Raw genomic sequence first — 20,730 nt, 5'->3', positions numbered from 1 at the left:
TTCCAAGAAACGCCTCTAAGCTGCCACCATGTTGCTGATGAAGATGCAGCCGGTAAGACTCTTACGCCCCCTATCAGCAAGAAAGTTTTGCCTATGTTTTGCGATTCTGCAGCGCGATTCTCCACCTATGTTTTGCGGCTCTGCATTCCAAGTCTTTCAGCCTCTTTTGAAAGTTTGCATGCCGTACCCTTCTCATCTTATCTTCCGCTGTGAGAAATAGGGCCTGTAAGTGCCTGCCATTCAAGTGTTTCTGTTCGACATTCATAAGAAAGAAAGGGAGAGAAGAACATTGAACGGCACCCTAGGCGATTTTGAGAACAATGCCAACCGTTCTCCCCACTCCCAGAGATGATCTGTGTAAAGCCCTTCTTGGTCATCGCCAAAAGTAGCTGTTTGGGTTGGGGTTGGGAACGGAGCAGTAGCGTTCGTACCTTTGCCTTGGTACTGGTGTGAAAAAGGGAGCTTTCCCCAAAACATTTCTCAAAACAAGGTCCTTTTGGATTCCATCCGATCGCCAAGATGTGACTGTTGCAGACACAACAAGTGTTGTGTTATTTAAGCTCTTTCGAAAAAATTATTTTCAGATAACGCTGCACCATGTGGTATATACAATGTATTGTTAATGTTAACATGTGCTAAATTTCATGTCAGAGTCGTGTCATGCACATCGGTAAACACATTATTTGTGCGCATAAAATATGCACGCCTTTCGGCTATCTTCTGTTTTAAAGTATTGTCGACAGCTAAGCGCTTTGTCGATTGACATGACTGAGTGAGCGGTGCCGTCAAAACTCTTAAAATAAAACAAACATTACAAGCATACCCGCCCTGTCTCGCGCATACCCAACAAAAATAGCTTACAGTTTGTTTTTTGTTTCAAAGTAACAATGCTTTCTCAATGTCCTCGTAAAAAAACATACACCATAAAAAAAAAAAAATGACCGCATCTTCACGTGGTGAATGATGCTGATTGGGGCGAAGCTCTGGTGGTGTCGATTTTTTTTTTTATTGCTCACAGGTAGTGCTGAGCTCCGGGTTGCGTTTCGACTTCATTATTACTACTTTATGGTCGGAGAAATGTAGAGCCAGTGGTTCTTCTAGCGGATCAGCTTAAATCCGCTAGAAGTTGTAGGAATTCATCTCCACCGCTTAAGTCAACGGTCCATGTCAGAAAGAGAATGTGTGGTATGGATCGTGGTTATATACGCAGTTGAGCATTTGACCGCAGCGCCCTCTCGTCTATAAACATTGAGCCAATGCATGCAAAGTTGAACGCAATTGTATACGCATTTGATTGCAGCACCCTCTCCTGTATAGACGTTGAGCGGCTACACGCAACGTTTCATCCATGACATCCCCAGCCCTTGAGTTACTACCACATCTCAGAGCCCCCTACTCGTCCCGCAGTCATGGCCGAGTGGTTAAGGCGATGGACTAGAAATCCATTAGGGTCTCACAGCACAGGTTCGAATCCTGTAGACTGCGCAAACATTTTTTCTTTTTTTAAGAAGACAGATGGGATGGCAATCGATGTGAGCACAGACGCCGGACGAACCAGGCTAGCCCCTAAGAAAAAAACAGCGGGAAAAGGCAAGAGTTTAGCTGCCAGCAGTGTCTGAAATTGCGCCTATCCAAATGAACAGTTCGTTCAGTTAGGAAGCAGGTTCTCCCGTCCCCGGGGCCGAGTGGTTTTTGGAAGGGCGTATAGTAAGGGTGTGTGCGTGCAAGTAGCTTTTGCAGACTGTGTGTGTGACAGTGCTGCATGGTAGGCCAGCTATGCACTATCCAGAGTACACTTTCAGTCATCCAAACAACATCCCAAAAACATTTGCCCCACCAACTGTCTACGTGCAGTTTGCATGTGCATTTCCTTCCTGCTCAAAGCAGTGAGATTGTGCTGTTTAGACTGATTTGGGAGCTATGATTCCTCACCTTGTTTTTATTATTACCATTCACTCCTGTCTGCTTACAATGACATGACGTAACACGAAGCAATGAACAGGTATTTACGAGTAGCGTTGGAGCTGTGCCAGGAACACAAGTGCTTCAAACACTCTCACCACATAAATGGTGGCCAAGAGTCTTAGTGAAAAAATTTCCCAGCTAAATTTAGCAAAAAAATGTTCCCGCTAAATTTAGTGGAAAAAGTTCCCCGCTAAATTTAGCAGAAACATTTCCCCGCTAAAATTAGCAAAAAAATTTAGCAGAGAAATTTTTCTGCTAAATTTAGAGGGGAATTTTTCTGCTAAATTTAATGGGAAAATATTGCGAAAATTTTTCCGCTAAATTTAGCGGGGATATTTTCTCATAACAGATGGCGCAGTTACACGTGCAGTTACGCCGACAGCGACGCCACTCAAGCCAGAAGCGGGTGCCTAATAGCTGCACTCGAAAACTACAAACTATTAGGACCAATCAGCTAGCAGCTTGGTACCAAGAGACCCCGCCCTCCGTACGAGTGTATATCCATTCTCAGAGACGTAACCAGGCACTCACCTGCACTATATGCACTAGACAGGAACGTTCAGATAGTTTCCGCTTGGCCCGGGGAAGTGGTCGCACCACTGCGCCATCTGTTTCTCTGCATAGAGAACGAGGCAATGTTGAAAAGAAACACTCTACAGTCGATGACAGGTTAAGAGTTTAGAGGAAGCTCCACTATAGCAAACACAACACTAAAGAGCAGGTCCCCTCCTTTCCAGCGTTTGTCCCGCTAAAGTGAAAAGGGATGGGAGGAGCTTCCTTAGAACCCTTAACCAGTCACCGACTAAAGTACGCTCGAGCACAGCTCCCGAGACATCGCCCTGTTGGTGTGACTTCGTGGTTTACAGTAAATGAGAGTAGGTAAACAGTAAAAAAAAACTGCCGCGAAGACGACATCTGTCGGCGTTGTCAAATTGCCAACAACTGGGATGCTAGATGCACCACTGTAGTAAAGACAATGTCATAAGGCTGTGATGTCTTAAGATTGAGAGGAGGCGATTGGCTGGCAGAGCGATAAGAATCCCTTGGAATGGCATTTGCCGCCGAATTTATGACTTGCCACCGACTGTAGTTCTAAGACGATGAATTGGGGTCAGTGCCTGAGGGGAAGTGTATCGTCTGGCGAAGCATTCTTAAGACTACGCTGCACTCCCCGAAACCGGTTAGAATTTTTGTAAGCATCTGCACTTTCACTGCACTCCAACATGAAAGAGGCTGCGCAAAATAACAGTCTGAACAGTGACATCATTTAAGCAGGGTAGAGCTATAGACCAGCCACAGCTTCTGGACGACAAGACTGTAGTAGTCGGCTTTCCCCACCACCTGCCAGCAGCCAGCATGGGTCGCATACTGTAATCCCTTGTCAACTCGAACTAGGCTATCTTGAAATATTGGTCAAGTCAAAAGATTTTCTTGCCATGAGATGAACTACCATGGACTCGTCGCTTATCTCGAAAGGTTTTCGGGACAACCTCGGATACCAAAGTCTGGCATTATTGCAGGCGTGAAAACGCACAAAACAACAAAAAAGCTCCGCAGTCACATCGGCGTGCGTCTCAAAGACCTTTGTTGTCTTACTTTTTTTTCTTCTTCCCCAAGTCTTGGCTCGGCGTTCGCTGCCACTGTTTCTTTCTCCCTCGCGCTCGATGTTATCTTCCGCTCTGTCTTTTTCATTCGTTTCTTTCTCCGTTTTTTGTGGATCTTTTCAGCCTTTGCAATCTTGCTTCCCAGTCTCAAGGTCTCAACTCGCAAGCGTTGCTTGTTGATCATTTTGCTGCAGTCGTCTTATTCTCCCCACGGTACTGTTCTCTTCACGGCGCCGCGTGAGCAAGTGTCTAGTTCATTGGCGCGATTGTTGGATGGGTTCCATTTGCAATTGGTGGAATAAAACTTTGCCACCCCACTCGCCTCGAAACTCTGCTTATCTCCATTTTTTTTTTCAGTTCTTACGACTCGGAGTTAACGAGGGATTACTGTACTGGACATGAGCGCTGCATCAGAGTTTGGCCAGGACCCGACACAGCACTCTGCCCAATTCGTGCCCCATGCTGGCATCTCTTTGCTTCGCTGCAACTCGGCCAAGGGCGAACGGCCCCCTTGAGTCAATCGGAGCGACGGAGTTAAGCACATGACAGCCCGAAGGTACAAGGGCGAGAGCGTTCCCCAAACAGTTGGAGAAGAGGGGAAGGAGGAAACCCCCCTCTTACCAGGACACCCTTTTGTGCGTCCCAGAAGTCGCTCCTCTCACCCTAGGAGATCGGCCCGTCGCTCAAAATATGTACAAAGGCGGCGTTCCTCTTTTACCAACACCAGGCGGTGTTCGACTAGATTTCTGTTTCGGCTAGCTCACTTTGGTGGCCTCGTTGGCCCCATCCCCTCGCCTACCTGGAAGGGTAGTAGCTGCAGATGGTGATGAGCATGCTGAGCACAGTGGCCGCCAGCTGACCGTCGTCCAGCAGCGCGCTGCCCGTGGCCGCCAGGCCCCAGCGTAGCTGGGCGATCTTGTGCAGCGGCCGCCAGCTGCCCATGCCGGCGGCCCAGCACTGCGAGCGCTCCGTCAGCTGGCCCTCTGCCCACAGCGCCTTCATCTGCACGCGCGGAAGGGCAGACGCTCCTTCGGAGACTCCGCGGAAGGCATGGCTTTGGCTCGCTTTGCACTCTGCCTGACAAAGCCATTTCGGTAGGTCGTGGGCTTTCAAACTATGTTCCGAGGAACGCGGGGATTCCCTGCAGTACCCTCAGGGGGTTCCCCGAGCTCACAGGCTTCCTTGGATGCCACTGGCCCTGTGTCGAGTGTTTTTCTAGTTTAAACACTCTTCTAGAATATTTGAACCAGCTACCAGTGCATAACTATGTGCTAAACACTCCCTGGTGTGCACTTAATGGCTTCAATTGTAGGCTTTTACACTGCTTTGTTGGATCAGTACCGAGCTCTCGAGGGGTGAAAAAAATTACAGGAGGACACTTAAGCTTTGCCGTTAAGAGTGGAACGTGATAGCTAAATATACACCCCCACTCGTTCCCAAGCGGTGCAAGCGTGTCTGCGTGGCCTAGTCGGTAGCCTGTCTGGCTCGGAACCAAAGAGTCGTGGGTTCGAATCCTGCCTCTGCCTAAAATTCTACGGATGTTTTCTTTAAGGCAAACAAATTCCTTTATGAAGTGAAATTCTTTGAGACATGTGGCGACCTTTAATTCACATTACATGTCATGCTTTTAATCACTTTCATTCCACGCGTGACGTCACATTTCACGCGAGTATTATGGATTGTTTGAAATTCCCGCCAGAGATCATGTGGCTGTGACGTCATGACACCAACGACCAATCAGGATTTTCCCATCCGCCGCTGACGCCGGCTTCTTTGCGACACAAGCTCCTTAAAGCTGTCGCTTTAATAGGTGTTCCTTGAGATAGAGGAGTTTGAGAATTTTTGCTGTAGATCACGCAGCTTCCAATAATGCGCCAAGATATGCGTGAATATCTTAACCTTTCAAAAAGAGTAATCCCACATTATAACAAAGTCGCTTCTCACGCATTATAGCTTTATTTGAAGCATTAGACAGGCCCAGATGAAATGCATGTGCCTTGAACTGAATTATTGTTATAGCCATGAAATTCAACTTTGCTTTGTAGGGCGAATTGGTGAAGGCATGAGGAGCTGGGCAGTTTCCTAAGGCGGCAAGTTGAAGTGTGGCCCACCGTTACAATGTTCTAAGAGTGAAAAGATGTTCACAGCCGAAAGTCTAAACTGGTGAGTTCTGAGCTCGGAACAGCTGCCGAGTGTGCGACACTCGATTTCTGATTTGAGTGTGGGCAGGTCTCTCTCCCTATGGCTTTATGGCCTACAGATGTTTTGGTAAAACGTTCAGTGTGCAAATAATGCAAGAGCTGTTTAAACCTAAGGGTAAGTTGCTGCAGAAAAAAAAAAATTTCAATGAGCAGGGTTGACGGTTATCATAACAGAGTGATCCCAGTTTTTAGTGCAACGAGAGAATCATATTTGCCTAATTAGTTGTCATAAGGTGCACGGTGTGCATGAAGTATAACATACTACATAGCACACAGCACAAAATGCACTTGCATGGCGTCCACACTGCGGGTATCCTTCTCCACATTACACCGGCAGCCACTCAACGGAACTAACAAGTTCACCCAGACAGACGTAGAACGGCACTAACATTGCAAAACTTCCTACTACACTGTCAGCATTTGATAAAAAAATCAATTGCATAGTATGCTATTTCAATCAATGATTGAAATCTTCAAAAATTCGCACGTGCCTACCGCAACGGCCTGGCAGCAAAGCGGGGCTTCATTTGTTAGTTCAGTTGTTGAGGAGTAATTAACTTTTGTCGCAACATTGGCGCAAATTCCTCACGGTTTAGTGAAATGTAGCAGGACATTGCAGAGCTTGGTGCAAATGGCACAACAATTAAATCACTGCACAGGTGTCTAAAAGTGAGTTCAATGTCGCCTTTAGGGGGGTCCCCATGGCTCCTCACCAGCCCAGGAACAGTCTCCTGCTCACCTCGGAAAAGCTGAAGGGCCCCTTGTGGTCCTCACCAGTCCCATAGTACCACTCCTTCTCCGTGTCTATCATCATCTCTGGAGATGCCTCAATGACATTCATCTGAAAGGGAACACAATCAACTGCAGATGGAGCAACCAAGGCCCAAGGACCAAGAAAACCAGGAAGAACATAAATCATGAGCCACTCCACTCTGTGAAGGTGGATGACCAGCGAAGCTGTTGAGCACAAGACACAGACACGCCCCAAGGAACCGGAGTATACACGACTCGGGAAAGAGGCGGCGGAGGTGGAGAGGAGTATAAAGTGGGGCATACATAGTTGCGTTTAAAAATTGCTGGTCTATGCTCGGTCTGTTGCCGGAAACGATCCACCAGAACCTAACCCTCGCTAAGTCCTGGATTTGAATAAGATATCGCCAGAATACCGAAGTCGAAGTTTTTTGCGCGACACAAGGGTCAATCACAAGCAAGTAGACACGGACAAGCACATGGCATTGCGCTTGTGCGTGTTCAGACATTTTTACTGCAACTACGAGCTGTTATATTAACACTCACGAAGTTCCATTTTTGCTATACCAGAGGCTTGCATGTTTAACGTCCCACTCTGCGGGAGCGCTTTCACTGTAGCGCTTGGATGCACTGCGGCAAAGCACGATAAATAAAACTGCAATGCTTACTTTGCAGTAGCCGCTTCCCTGCAGTACACAAGAGCACGGTGAGAAGCGCACTCAACAAAGCTAACTTGCACGCCAGAGCAGACTAGAAACATAATGCAAAAATCCCAAGTACTGTCAGTGTTTGACAGTGACGGGGAGGTCAAATAAGATTGTAGGTTATTTGTGGCTAAAATCGAAAGGTCCGAAAATTCGCAAAAGAATACCATGATCCGGACGTGTAGCGTGGCCCGAGCCATACTTTCAGTATTAATAAGGTGAAATCAAGTTTTAGTGCAATGTTGGTGCCAGTTCCTCACATTGGGGCTAGATGTAGCGGAATGTAGCAGAGTAAGCCCTTTGGTGCAGTTTGGTGCAAACGGCGCAACAATCACATCACTGACATCAGTGTTAGCCGAACATCTTCCTCGAGTGCCTCCGTGCTGCTCTCAATAAAAGTAAACCATCATGTGTTCAGACCTACGGTGGCACTCTGCTCCGTGAAAAGAGCACGCTTTGGGCTTCCTCAGAGAAAGAGCGCAAAAAAGAGCAACAGGAAAGCAGAAAAAAAAAAGCAGACTCCATTGATGCAATGGGTTAAGGCAGTTTCGAGTGTTTGGTTTTAATGCGAAAGCATTAGCTGTGCCATGGAGTGAGCCGACGTCATCAGCCGCACCAAACGGCACCTAAATTCCCCTCTCCCAAAGGAGTGCAGTGAAGCCGCAATCTGAGGCATCCCAGCTTTGAAACCGCGCGAAAACCACGCATCGCCTCTCCAAAAGGATTGAAGTAATGGATTATGCTCCCATTGGCTGGCGCATGTCATCAAGGAATGAGGCTCCCATAGGCTCTCGTGCGGCGTGGTTCCAACAACCACTACCAGAGAAGCCCTCTCCATGGCGGCGCAGCGCACGCAGCGGCCCGGGGAGGTGCGGCGGAGCGGGTCTGGCCACAAAGCCCATTCAGGCGAACTCGCAAAAGGTTGTACAGTCGAGCTCAGCGCAGCTCACAAGAGCACGGGCTCACCCGTCAGCCACTACCTTTGCAGTACTGAAACGTGGCCGCCCACGCCACTACGCCGCACACGAACTAAGGGAGCGGAAGAATGACATTCATGCTTTCGCATTCAGAACTCATAAGAAGTGCTTAGGTGTCCTCAGACTCCTTTACAGCGGAGCAGTTAAGGACTAGTTTCCCCAGGATCATGTCCCCTGCAAAGAAATTTAGACACCAAACTTTGGACACCTACCGCCATCTAGGAGCGACGGCAGCAAGCCACATATCCGGTTAACGCCGTCGCTCATAGATGGCAGCAGCCTTTCCACTCTGGCTTGCCGACTTGCGGCCGGCCATTGCTTTCCGTTATACAGCTCCGCTGGTCTTCCTTCTTCACTAAAATGGAAAGGCTGAAAGTTTTTTTGTTTGTTTTCTTTTGCCACGAGATGGTGTCAGGGCTCTGCTCGGTGCTGCCGCGTTCCAATAGTTCCGTTTTTCGCAAGCTCTGTCTACTGCATCTCACACGTCGACAGGCTCTCAAAAAGTCGCATTTAAACTACAACCGCGGAAGATGGCACCAACAAGTGAGACATCCACGAAGCACTCATGCACTTACCTTGCACAACACAGGGTTACTTCACGCCATCCAGTCTCCACATGCATACACAGCTCTTCCACACTAACACATCACATTCTGTATTACCACTGCCTTTGCCAGGCTAGTACGGCGAAGGGGGACTTTTTGATACTTGCCATACAATACAATTTTTTACGCAGCGAAATTTCAGACTCGCTCAGTCATTCCAGTCTTTGCAGAACTGTCACTCAATTAACAGTTTTTAAATAACAATGACTAAAATTACAAATGCCAAAGAACTCGTTGCTTAATTTTTCAAACTCTCGGTTCCCATGGCTAGTGTCGATTGCATGAACCCCACTGCTGCCGCAAACCTATTCGGTGCCATCTTGGATTCTACCTGTAACTTCAGTTACATCTACATACTAAAGAAGCCGAACTAAGGCCATAGTCGAATATTGTGTTCAAGTTTAGCCAGGTCCTTCCCTTCTATAGTATAGACCACTCACAACGTAACCGCTTATAGTGCAGGACCGGGTATAACGCGGCTTTTTTAAACCACCGGTTCGCCTCCCATGGAACTCCATGTAATTACATACCACTTAAAATGCAGGCGCGCGAAGGGAAATACCGGTTATAGTGCGGTTTCTGGAGCAGCACGCCGATCGACCCGTGCAGCGAGCACGCTTCCCTGTGCGACACTAGACGACTGTAACGGCGTTAGCCGCAAGCGGCACTCGCGATGCCAAGGATGGCAAGGATGTTGCTCGAAGAAGCGGGGAGAAGCGAAGAAAGAGGCTTCAGCTGCCATAGCGAAGGAGGGACACATGCACGTGTCGTTGACGGCGCGGGGTGTTGGAGCGAGCCCAACCAGCTGTTCGCGCGCGTTACATGCCGGTCGCGGGCCGGTTCCTTCCATCTGCAAACATGACGGCGGTGGTAATCGTCGACGTCGACGGCGTGATGGGAGCTCAGCGTTCCGGGTAAAAGCGCCATCCTTGACTCTGAATTTTCGTTGTGTGTGGCTATGATAACCCAGCACGTACTAGAAGAGAAGATCCACCTACTCGTGCGGCGATCTCCTGGCGGCACTCTCAAGACAGCAGAAACGCCCGTGTCGTCGTGTTTGTTTACTTCGACTACAGTGGTGATTTCTAAGCATTTGTGTCCTTAAACATCGCCCGAATTTCTTATTTGGCTCATTTCATGCGTGTGCTCAAGTTGAAGGTATTACTGGCGCATACCGTATAAAGGATGCGAATTTTCACGCGTTTTCATCACCGGAGAAAAGTCATTAGGGTTAGCAATCCTGAACGCTCGCAACGTCCGTCCGCAACCTGCGACGCCGTTAAAAGGCTGCGCCAGGCAAAAGTCACTCATTTCTTTCAAAATGTGTGACACACTTGAGAGAGAAGTGTGTCAGAGAGAGAGAGAGAAGTCTGGTGAAATAAAGACTTTCCTCAAACTAACCTTTATTTTTCATCTAGCATAAAATAAATTCTTTTACAAAGGTAAGTTGTCTGATGGCATGTATTTTGGCCTGAAAAATTGATGTTTTGGTTATAGCGCGGTACCAATTATAGTGCGGATTTTCGCGACTCCCGCGACATACGTTATATGCGGTCTACACTGTATATGTACAACTTTAAATCGTGTCTGCCATATCGAAGCAAGTGTACTGCAAAAATGGGCATAAAACCAATATGGGTTCTGCGTGGTCACAGCGGTTGATGGCATTACTTTGTTGTGCGATGAAGGAGGCCCTCAGATTTGTAGAAGGCAGAAATGTTAAGGGGCAATGAATGCGATGCAGCGTTAGTGCGTGCTGCATAGCATTCACTTGCTTAGTAACTACCGTATTTACTCGTATAATGAGCACACTTTTTTTCGTGTAAAATTGACACATATTTGAGGAGGGGGGGCGTTCATTACACGGGGTAAAATTTTTGCAGTTACACACTTCGTGCAAATGTAATATTAGGTGCCAATATGACACGGCAAGGCTTATGGCACATCTCCATTGATGGAAGCACACCCAGGGCTGGGGGGGGATGCATGCCACAATAACCATGCTTTTGTAGCATGAGCTACACTGGCCGAGGTTGAGCAGTTTCGCGTGGCTCCCAAAGAGCCGTGCTGCGCATGCGCGAGGAGCAGTGACGTCACATGGCACACAGCTGGCGCGCCAAAGCCGCCGCCGCCGTCGCGCGCGCCTCGCCGGTCTGCGCATTCCAGAGGAGTGACGTCGTAGCCGCGGCAAACGCACTGGCGCCGCCGCGTGCCCAGCTGTGCGCCCCCATTGCGCAGTAGCCAAGTCTGACGCTGCACCAGAGCCGCTTGATAGCGCCTCTCATTTTGTGCGCATAAGCTCACGCTACGTACATCCTGGCATAGCCGAGCTAAGCCACAGCAATTTTTAAATTGCAAACCTTTTTAGGGCGCTTTCGGGTGCCTTTTGCCGAAGGAAAAGCGCCCTACGAAGCTCACTCAGCACAAAAAGCAACACGACCGTTCTTAGGTGATATATATTGCTAGTATCTGGCGGGCACAGTCAGGTATAATCCATGACTATGCGTACAAGAACTCGTACGAAGTCCAACCCCCGACCACCGATGTCGCTCGCATAAATCAAGTTTCGTTCACGGAGACAAGAACTTGTACGAAGTCCAACCACCGGCCCCGGAAGCCCGCTCGCACCGGTCAAGTTTCGTTCACAAAGAGGCTACCAGACACTATCAGCCTACAGCGCAGCAGCGTGTTCTGTTGTGGATTGAATAAATGCATTTATCCCGAGTATGTGAAACTAAGCCTAACCACTTTCACGATTTCACTGTCCGGAAGAGGACCACAGACGACGGCTTGTTTGTTGACATTAATGCATCTGATAAGCGAAGAATGTCCGGGGCTCGGCAATTCCTTGACCCAAGCTTCGTCAAGTGTGCGTGACACTTGGTTTCACGGTCGATCACTTCCGAAACTACCGCAACTACCAAGGAGGATAGAAGGGTAGTAGAGGGCATGACGCCAGCCGCGTTGCCTTCACAAGCCATGCTCCCTTGACGCCTCGCCTCTTTCTCATTTTCCTCCTTACTCTCCTCACTTATCAGGCAACGTGACCACTTCACGTGACCGTAGCTAGCCTTCGTCTAGCTATGGGGTACTAGAATACACCACAGTCTAGCATTCGATCTGATAAAACCTACCGGACGGAGCGTGCGCAAGCTTGCGAGGAATCCTTCTACAATCAACCATCCATCTCGCACGTGACATGTCACGCGCAACAATCGCCAGAGAGGTCTACGGTCACATTGGCAACAACATCGTTTAAACTTTTTATGACTAAGCTTCACCCATAATGCAACGTGCCCTCTCCTAGTACTTCTAACCTCCTTGGCAACTACGCACATGTGGCCATTACGTGAGCTGCCTGGCTTGGCTTGACTTGGCTTGACCACTTGGCGAAAAAAGAAAACTGGCTTGGTGGCTTGCTAAATTGGACGCAATTCGAGACTCGGGGATCCGAAAATTGGAGGTGTGTTGATTATGGGAGGGAAAAAAGTCAAAATTTTGATGCCCGTTGTGGAAGGTGCGTTCATTATGCGAGTGCGTCTATTACGCGAGTAAATACGGTGCTGGACAATGCCGAAGGGGTTTTTTCAGGTGCACAGCAGATAAACTTTGGAACTTATACAGGAGGCAGAATCAGTAGAGCAAAGACGTCTCTCAAAGCAAAAGAGAACCTTCGCAGGTAATTCACCACATTATGTCAGAGTTAATTCCACACCAGAACTTGCTGAGAAAAAAAAAAATATTTCTGAGGACACCTAAGCACTTCTTATGAGCTGCAAATGCTTAAGCATGAATGTTGTTCTTCCGCTTCCTTAGTTCATCTGCGGTGTGTACTGGCGTGGAGGCCACGTTTCGCTACTGCCAAGGTTGCGGCTGCCGAAAATATAGAAGCCTCAGGCGCTGCCATGTTCCTCGGTGCTGAGAGGAGCAGAAGTGGATGTCCATCAATTTCTGTGCTGCGAATTGTCAAGTTCATGCAAAGAACTGACTACAGTAACATAATTAGTACTTCTTAGCCAGAGCCTTTGAGTAGCTCTCTCCCTACTGAATATGTTTGAAATGTATACATGTGTTTTTCTTACTGCACCCATGTCCTGCATTATGTGTGGTGTCGATAAATTGGTACACAGTCATGTAGACCGAAAAGTAAAAATAGTTGAGAGAGGTTTTGGCAGGATTTCTGGAGAGAGTACAGCGAGGACCCGAGCTTTCAGGCTGAGACGCCTCAGCTGACCTCACCTGAGTGGGCACTAGTGCCCGTGCTGTGTGCAGGTGTGCCAACGTCACCAGGTCAACCAGGGTAGTCAGACCATTCACATCCAACAGGTCCTTCACGTTTTTCTGCCATAGGGAGAAGGAAGCACATCCATTACTCCTCTAAAATCTCTAGGAACCTAGCTTCAAAACTTTAAACAATGCTCCACAGGAATGCTCTTAGTCATAAAGATAAGCATCACTATTGGGGTATACTGTCCATAGTGATGCCCTTACACGCTACCATCGCTACAGGTACTGCCAGGGATGGTCAAGCTGCGGTTATTCGATAGAAGAACACACTAAAAATTAGACAAATGCAACAACCGACTTTAAAACTGTAATCTACGTTCACTTCCCAGACATCTACAAATCATATATCTTGTTTCCAGCACAATTTTTCATTTGGGCATTTGTCACCGTGAGTGAGGTTCCCACCTGGTTCAGCATGAGCTTGCTGAGGAACAGCAGGAGTCTGTCCCGTTCTAGTCGATCCATGCACTGTAAGGAAAAGGGTCTCGCTGTGACACCAAACAACCAGCACACGTGCTCTGTCCTCTACCACATCAGTGCCCCTCGAAATCCCTTGCAGTGTGTTGAATGTGGACAACCTCTTCCCAACAAGGAGGTGGCATTTCAGCGAATTTTGCATTCTGCTACTGAGCATGCATGTCAGACAGATCAATCAGCCCATGCAGACTTCCAACAGAATTTCAAATTTCCCGCATAAACGTGAATAGACATGAAAAGTCGAATTAAGAATGAAGATACTACCAACAACTCAAAGTAATTAAATATTTAATGTTAAAAATGTGTACTAATCAAACTCAAAGGTCCTGAATATATTTTAAGAAATGCAAATCAAATAAATTAAAAAGGTGTACATTTAAAGGGGTTATGACACGCCAAAAATAAAATATGACATAACTACTCAGCTAGGACCCATTGTATGTTCCTATGATCCTGCTAAATTTGTTTTGAAAAAGGCGCGATAATTTCGTGGATAAATCGATTTATATGCGGGCCCCCCGGAGGGGCAGATTCAGGCGGACCTGGAGGCTGATGACGTAGCCAGCCTCCAGCGTGGTGTCTACTTGCACGCACTCACAGACTCGGCTCTTCTTGGCATATCAACTCTCAGCTTCCTCGTTTACCTTCCACGTTTCCAGCATCCGGTCTGTGACGATTACGTCTACGGCATCGATCGCCTTGTCGAAGTGTTCGACATTGATCGCAGCAGCGATGAGAGGGATTGCTATCAAGAGATGTTGGAAGCTGTTCATTTTGACTGCGACCCGCTGGCGACGAGCTCCAGCGACGACGAGTTCGCCGTCGTCCGGGAATATCTCGCAGGCGCATGCAGGGTGGAAGGTCAACCGGCCGGGGGGTGAGAGCGAGAATAGCTTTCAGTTTACCGAGCAGTTTGAGCGGTTTTGTTCGTACCGCGACGAAAAGAGCTTGGGCGATCATGGGGGCGCCTAGAATGAGAGAGTGTTCATGGTCACGTGGTTTATGGACACCATGGTGTGACTAACTTGAGCAGTGTTGCCTGGTCGCCAGATGAAAATTATAAAAATTCGTAAATTGAATATTGCAATTATCAGAGCTCTAAAAATTGCGTAACTTGGTGTATATACTAAGTAGCCTATGAGTAGGGGTGTGCGAATAGTGAAATTTCATCTCGAATCGAATTCGAATCGAATAGTGTCGAATAGTGGCCAAAAATTCGAATTTCGAATCGAATACCGAATATTCAAACTTGTAAATCGAATTTGAATCGAATAGTGGTCAAATATCAACTTTTATTCTAAATACACAAAAACACTGCTTAGGTAGGTAGCCTGCGGTTAGCGGGACACAGCTTCTTGTGAACTACAAGTTGTCATGCAGGAACACAAGCTGCTCCACGTGTGCAGGCTTCAGGTTTTCTCTGCGCGTTGTCACTGTGTTGCCCGCTGTGGAGAACATGCGCTCGCTGGGCACCTCTGTAGCTGGGATAGGGAGGTACCTCAAAGCAATTTTTGCAATGCCAGGATACAGCGCAGCTCCGTGTTCTTTCCAGTAGGTTAAGGGGTCATCTTTCCTGGGGAGCAGTGGTTCATTGAAGTACTTCTCAACCTCCTGGCTGTAGGGTCTGGCATTATTGCATTGGCTCTTTTGTGAAGCCAACAGTTCAACCGTCTCCCAGACTGTCACTGGGATGTCCTTGGAGCTGGTCGATGGCTGGCAGTAAAGTTCCTGCCTGCTGGACTGCTGGGAAGAGTCGATGCGACGACTTCGATCAGCAATCTCCGCCGCCAGCAGCTCAACAGCCCGTGTATGGTCGTACGACGTGGAGAAGAAAATGGCCTTAAATCTTGGGTCACACAGAGTGGCCAGCACCAGTTCCTTCTGTTCCATGTAGAGAGGAAACCGAGATTTCAGGCTCTTAAGCAAGTTCTTTGCAAAAGCTACGACTTCGCTCTCGATGGCAGAGTACCTCTTCAAGATTTGCTCTGCCCCATAAAGAAATGGTATGGCAGATGAAAGGGTTCCATACTTTTGGCCGCCCAGATCAATGGTCGCATCTGCAATAGGCTTCAGGATCTGGACCAGGCTTTCTGCAGCATTCCACTCACTTCCTGAGAGACAGGCGACGCTCGTTTCTGATGTTGCCATTTCAAGTGACACGGCATCTTTGAGCTGCACCAGACGACTCAACATTGCATGCTCGCTGTTCCATCGAGTGTCGACGTCTTGAATGAGGCTTGTGCTAGGCAGCTCCATGTGCCTCTGGCAGTCCTTGAGCCGTTGTGTTGCCTGGGCACTGTGCTTGTAGTGTCCCACTATGGCTCGTGCCTTTTTGCAGGGCAGAGACACAGCAGGAGTTTCATCTTTGGCATCTTTAATTGCCAGCTGAAATGTGTGCCCCATGCACTGAAGAGGTGTCCACTCCATCTGGCGGACTGCGGCTTGGATGTTGCGGCCATTGTCTGTGACCACGTACACAGCCACACTGTTGAGGTTAGGAGCCCACTCCTGGACGATTGCAGTTAGGCAGCTCTGAATGTTGACTGCAGTGTGGCTTTCTGGCATATGTGTGCATGCCAATGTGAAGGCCTTCATAGCAAAACCTTGTGTCATGTAATGACATGTCAGGGAGATGTACCCTTCATTGGCCCTTGAGGTCCACATGTCTGCAGTGAACGTGATCGACTCCAACCCTGTTCCAAGGTCCGCGGACATTTCCGCCTTGAGCGTGTCCACTGTACTCTTGTACAGCTCAGGGACTATCGTCCTGGAAAACGTAGTCCTGTGAGGGATGTTGTACTGCGGCTGGAGATGGTGGATTAGCTCTTGAAATCCCTTGTTCTCGACGATGTCATATGGCTGGAAATCCAGCGCGATCATCCGCGCGATGAACATAGTGGTTTGCTTTCTCACACTTTCTGAGAGCTGACCCTTCTGCTTGTTCAAGGCCAGCAAGGTTGGCTGGCTTCGATCTTCATCTTTACGTTTCTTCTGCTTCACGGACGACTCAAGAAACCGCAAGTAGAGCGCGTGATGCTTGCTTTTCAAATGATTAACAAGCGGGCTCGTTGTGCTGGAGGGTGTTTTCAGAGTCGAGTTGCATGCTTTGCAAACTGCAGAGCACGCAGTTTATTTTTCAAAAAAAGTCCATATGAAACTTCGCTTCTTTTCTTCATTGGGATTCATACCAAGAGGATACCGGGCACAGCACAAGAATGAACAAATAACACCTAAAAAAACAGCAGGAAATGGCTACGCGGCGACGCGGAAAGGACGAACCACGTGGAACTACGAATGTGACAAACCAAAACGGATAGATATGTGGTAGCGTGAAATGCTGCCACCTCCGTATCAGGCGGCAACTTGCGCCACCTAGCCTAAACCGTGGAAAGCTGGATGTAGCGTCTTGCGTCATTGAGCCAGTACCGCTAACAGCTAAAAGGTTCTGTTTTCATTAAATGTCTTCGGTTTTTCTTGATGCTCTATGACAAGCTCTATGATTAAGTTAATTTGTGTTTTAACTAAGTTTGTAGTGTACATAACTGGCAGCAGGTGGGAGGCGTTGCGAAACCGCGAAACACAACTTCAAAATGGCGGCTTGTGTGGTTTGACGACGGCCGTGGAGCTGCGGCGCAGAAGCTCGATCACGACGATTTGGTTTAAAGGAATACAAGGAATGAAGCACTTTCTCTCGAAACGGTAAGTCAGCCAAGCTTCCTGGAACGCTAGCTTGGTTTAAATCTAGCAGAGGCCTGTGAGCACTACGTCATGATACTGGCAACGTTCGTGAATAAATCCAGATTTTTCTAACAATACTGAAATCCGAAGTGTCGAATTATTAGAAAACTCGAATAGAAGAAATTCGAAAGTCGAATCGAATTATTCGGCCAATCACTATTCGATTCGAATTCGGAACTCGAATATTCGCACACCCCTACCTATGAGCATTCCATTTCAAGAATAATCTATCCGTTTAATTTTCGTGTCATAACCCCTTTAAGGGGTACCAGCACTGAAGAGTGAGAGCACATTGTGAATATGAATGGAACAGTTCTAAAGAATAATGCTAATGTTTATAATAAAGTCCTTATTACTACTATTAAAGACGAAGACGGACAACCACTCTTTCATTTAGAAACAACATAAAATATTTGGACATAAGAATTCAGCAGGTTAATCTCGATACGAGATGATTGAAAGGAAACTGTGTGCACTACACAACGAGCTCCATGCACTCCGGAGCAGAGCCGACAATGCGCCAGTGTGACAAACGACTTGGCCAAAAGCGAGAAGTCACTAGGACGACTTCCCCGTGCCCACCTGCTCCAGCTTGGCGAGCATGTTACGGGTGTCGGAGAAGGGCCCGATCTCCTCGTGGTGACGGGCGTACACTAGTGCCATGGCCTGCAGGCACTGGCAGCGGCGCTCCACCCGAGACGCCAACAGGAAGCTGTGGTACAGGTCGTTGAAGAACTCCGACCTGCAGGGGGGGTACACCACCAGGTCAGTCGGAGCCTTAGACTTGCCCCTCAGGATTATGGTGCTAATCGTGACTGATGGCATAAAGGAGAGTGAAGGCAAAAATAACCAGAATTTTAACTTTTCGTGCGTAGGCTTTGTAGCTACCAGTCACACTGCCAGGTATTGCAAGCATACAGCTTTCCACATCAGTCTGCCAAGTGCCGTAGATCTAGGTGGATTGGACGATTTCTTGGGCTGCTTTTGTTTATGGTGTTAGGGTTAGCACCCCCTTAATTCGTCACCACATCCAAAGCCACACCCAATCGCTATCATACTCAGACACACAGTCCCGTGATTTTTCATTGCTTCGCCCGCCCTCTCCGATTCCCACTTTTCCCTAGGCGCTGCACTTCCCTAGCCCCGCAGCCCCCAAATACCCTCCTGGAAACTCGGGACATCGTCCCTAACAATGGGTTCGAGCAATACAGTAAAACCTCGTTAATTCAACCCCCGCTAATTCGGAAATTTGGATAATTTGAACTGCCGATCCGGTCCCGTCAAACGTATGTATTAGTCAATGGCAGCAAACACTCATTAATTCGGAAGGAACGGGGTGCAGTACCGTTAATTCGGACAAATTCGGCAGGTGGCGCTAGCTACCGTCCGTTCCAAAGGGTATGACCGCTATCTATCCGAGGTGCACGCATGGTTTTTTCGGTTTTCCCATGGCTCTTCGCTCTTCCGGCTCTTCGTGTTTCGCACCAGTTTTGCTCTGTATTGCCGTGCTTCAGCGCGTTGCTCTCCTGGCATGGAAGCGGCAGAAGCCTAGCTGCAACGGAAAAAGGGTAGCACAAGTGACCGACGACCGAAATGGCAAAATCTCGACACGTGGGGTTATTGTTCCTGAGCGTGCCGATAGCGAGAGTGACAGTCACGTTTCATGCCTCAATGCGGGGATCCTAAAGCCCGCCATTTTAACAGCTATCTTATCCCTCAATTTTTCGCCGGCCACCCCCGCGTTGAAAAATGCAACGTGACAGGCACTCTCGCTATCGGTGCGCTCGGGAAAAATAGCGCCGGGCGTCGTGATTTCGCCACTCCGATTATTGGTCAGTTGTGCGACTCGTTTTCCGTTGCCGCTGTACTAGGCTAAGAATTTAGCGACGAAAGTGGAAACACTGAGGGCCTTGAAGGACGGCGTCTCTCGACAAGTGACGGAAAGTTACGACGTCAAGAGAAGCAGTTTGGCCCCGTACGTGCAAATTGAGGCCGATATCGAGAGCGAGAAGTTCAGCACGAAAAGAAAGCGGCCTTGGAAGGTGGAGCACCCAAAACTAGAAGAGACCTTGCTGTGCTATATTGTCAGCGCACGGGATGCGTAGCTCCGACAGTGCGAGTGCGGTGGAACACTCGACCGTGCTAAGGAAAGTTGCCGTCTCCGCCCAAGTATCGTCCAGAAAACAGGCGGTAATAACAGATTTCTTCTCAAAATAAAGGTATGTCACAGGGAAACGTTTTCGCGCTGTTTTCTTTGTCCTTTCGATATTTCGACTTTCGGATAATTCGGACATTTTTGCCGGTCCCATGAGATCTGAATTAACGAGGTTTTACTGTATTCTTTGATTTTGTGATGGATGACCACAGGATGCAGAGTGTGTGCATGAAAAGAAAACAGCAGCTGAAATGGTTAGTCTTTGAAAACCATGCTTTAGGCAGAACACAGGTTTATTCTAAATGTCAACCAATCTGGTTGACCTTTCATGAGCAAGATTTATACAAACATAGAAAGAGATCTTAGGGCAATCAATGAAGATCGTCGAAAGACCGCCATAACAAGTTTCTGAAGACACTGACTCAATACGGACTTCCTGCCGGCGAATTTGAAGAGATTCAGAAATGAAGCGTGTGTGACAGAAAGAGCCGGAATTCGAAGAAAGTGGATGAGGGTTGTCTTTCCAGCAATTCCTGGCAAAAAGAACAACAATCTGGTGCTGGAGACACTGAGACGTATACGGGAGCAGTATATCTGGCCTGGCACGTGCTCCGATATCTCTCGGTACGTTCATTCATGCAAGTCCTGAGAGATGCTCAAGTCACATTACTAGGGATGGGCGAATATTCGGTTATTATGAATAGCCAATCGAATTCTGTTCTATTCGGCATTCGCTTGGAATCGAATTTAAGTATTCGACAAATTCGAATTATTCAACAATATTGAATTATTCAACAATATAGGATTATTCGACCTTTCTAAATACAGTCAAACCCGACTGTATCGAACTCGTTTACATCGAATTATTTCTTATATTGAGAAATATTTTTGCACAGTAATGTTACAGTGATAATATATAGCAAAAACTATGGTTGCATCGAACAAAAATAGCAGCCACTGCCGATATATCGAACTGCCAAGAGCGCCGTTTTGCTCTGCAAGCTGGCTTTCCCTCAACGCGACTGGCCGCATTGGGGGAAAGCCAACTTGCAGAGCACACTGGCTTTATTATTTTTTATTTTTTTTCCGGGCTGCCACGTTGACTGCAGGGAAGAAAAGAAAATATAGCTTTTGCGGAGGGAGCGGAGAGACGGTGCTCCGTGCTCCCTCTCCCCGCTCCCTCTGCAAAAGAGAATATTATTTTTCCCTAACGCAGCCACCCAAAAAAAAGAAAAAAAAAAGAAAAAAGAAAGCCATCTTGTTTTGC

General features: G+C 47.9%; 1 protein-coding gene across 1 annotated transcript in view; it reads right to left on the bottom strand.

Moving 5' to 3' along the window:
• LOC8024614 (dnaJ homolog subfamily C member 13) overlaps positions 1 to 20,730 on the bottom strand; it is a 160,013-nt gene that overhangs the window by 76,658 nt on the left and 62,625 nt on the right. The window contains 6 exon segments of the mRNA XM_040215655.3: positions 2,497 to 2,581; positions 4,369 to 4,571; positions 6,510 to 6,611; positions 13,046 to 13,147; positions 13,499 to 13,561; positions 17,891 to 18,050. Of these exon segments, the coding sequence (XP_040071589.2) occupies positions 2,497 to 2,581; positions 4,369 to 4,571; positions 6,510 to 6,611; positions 13,046 to 13,147; positions 13,499 to 13,561; positions 17,891 to 18,050 (715 nt within the window).

This window comes from Ixodes scapularis, unplaced genomic scaffold (assembly GCF_016920785.2).
Source record: "Ixodes scapularis isolate PalLabHiFi unplaced genomic scaffold, ASM1692078v2 PGA_scaffold2__306_contigs__length_199485367, whole genome shotgun sequence".
Classification (NCBI taxonomy): Eukaryota; Metazoa; Arthropoda; class Arachnida; order Ixodida; family Ixodidae; genus Ixodes; species Ixodes scapularis.
Note: the sequence above shows the minus strand (reverse complement) of the source record. Positions and strands in the feature narration are given on the sequence as shown.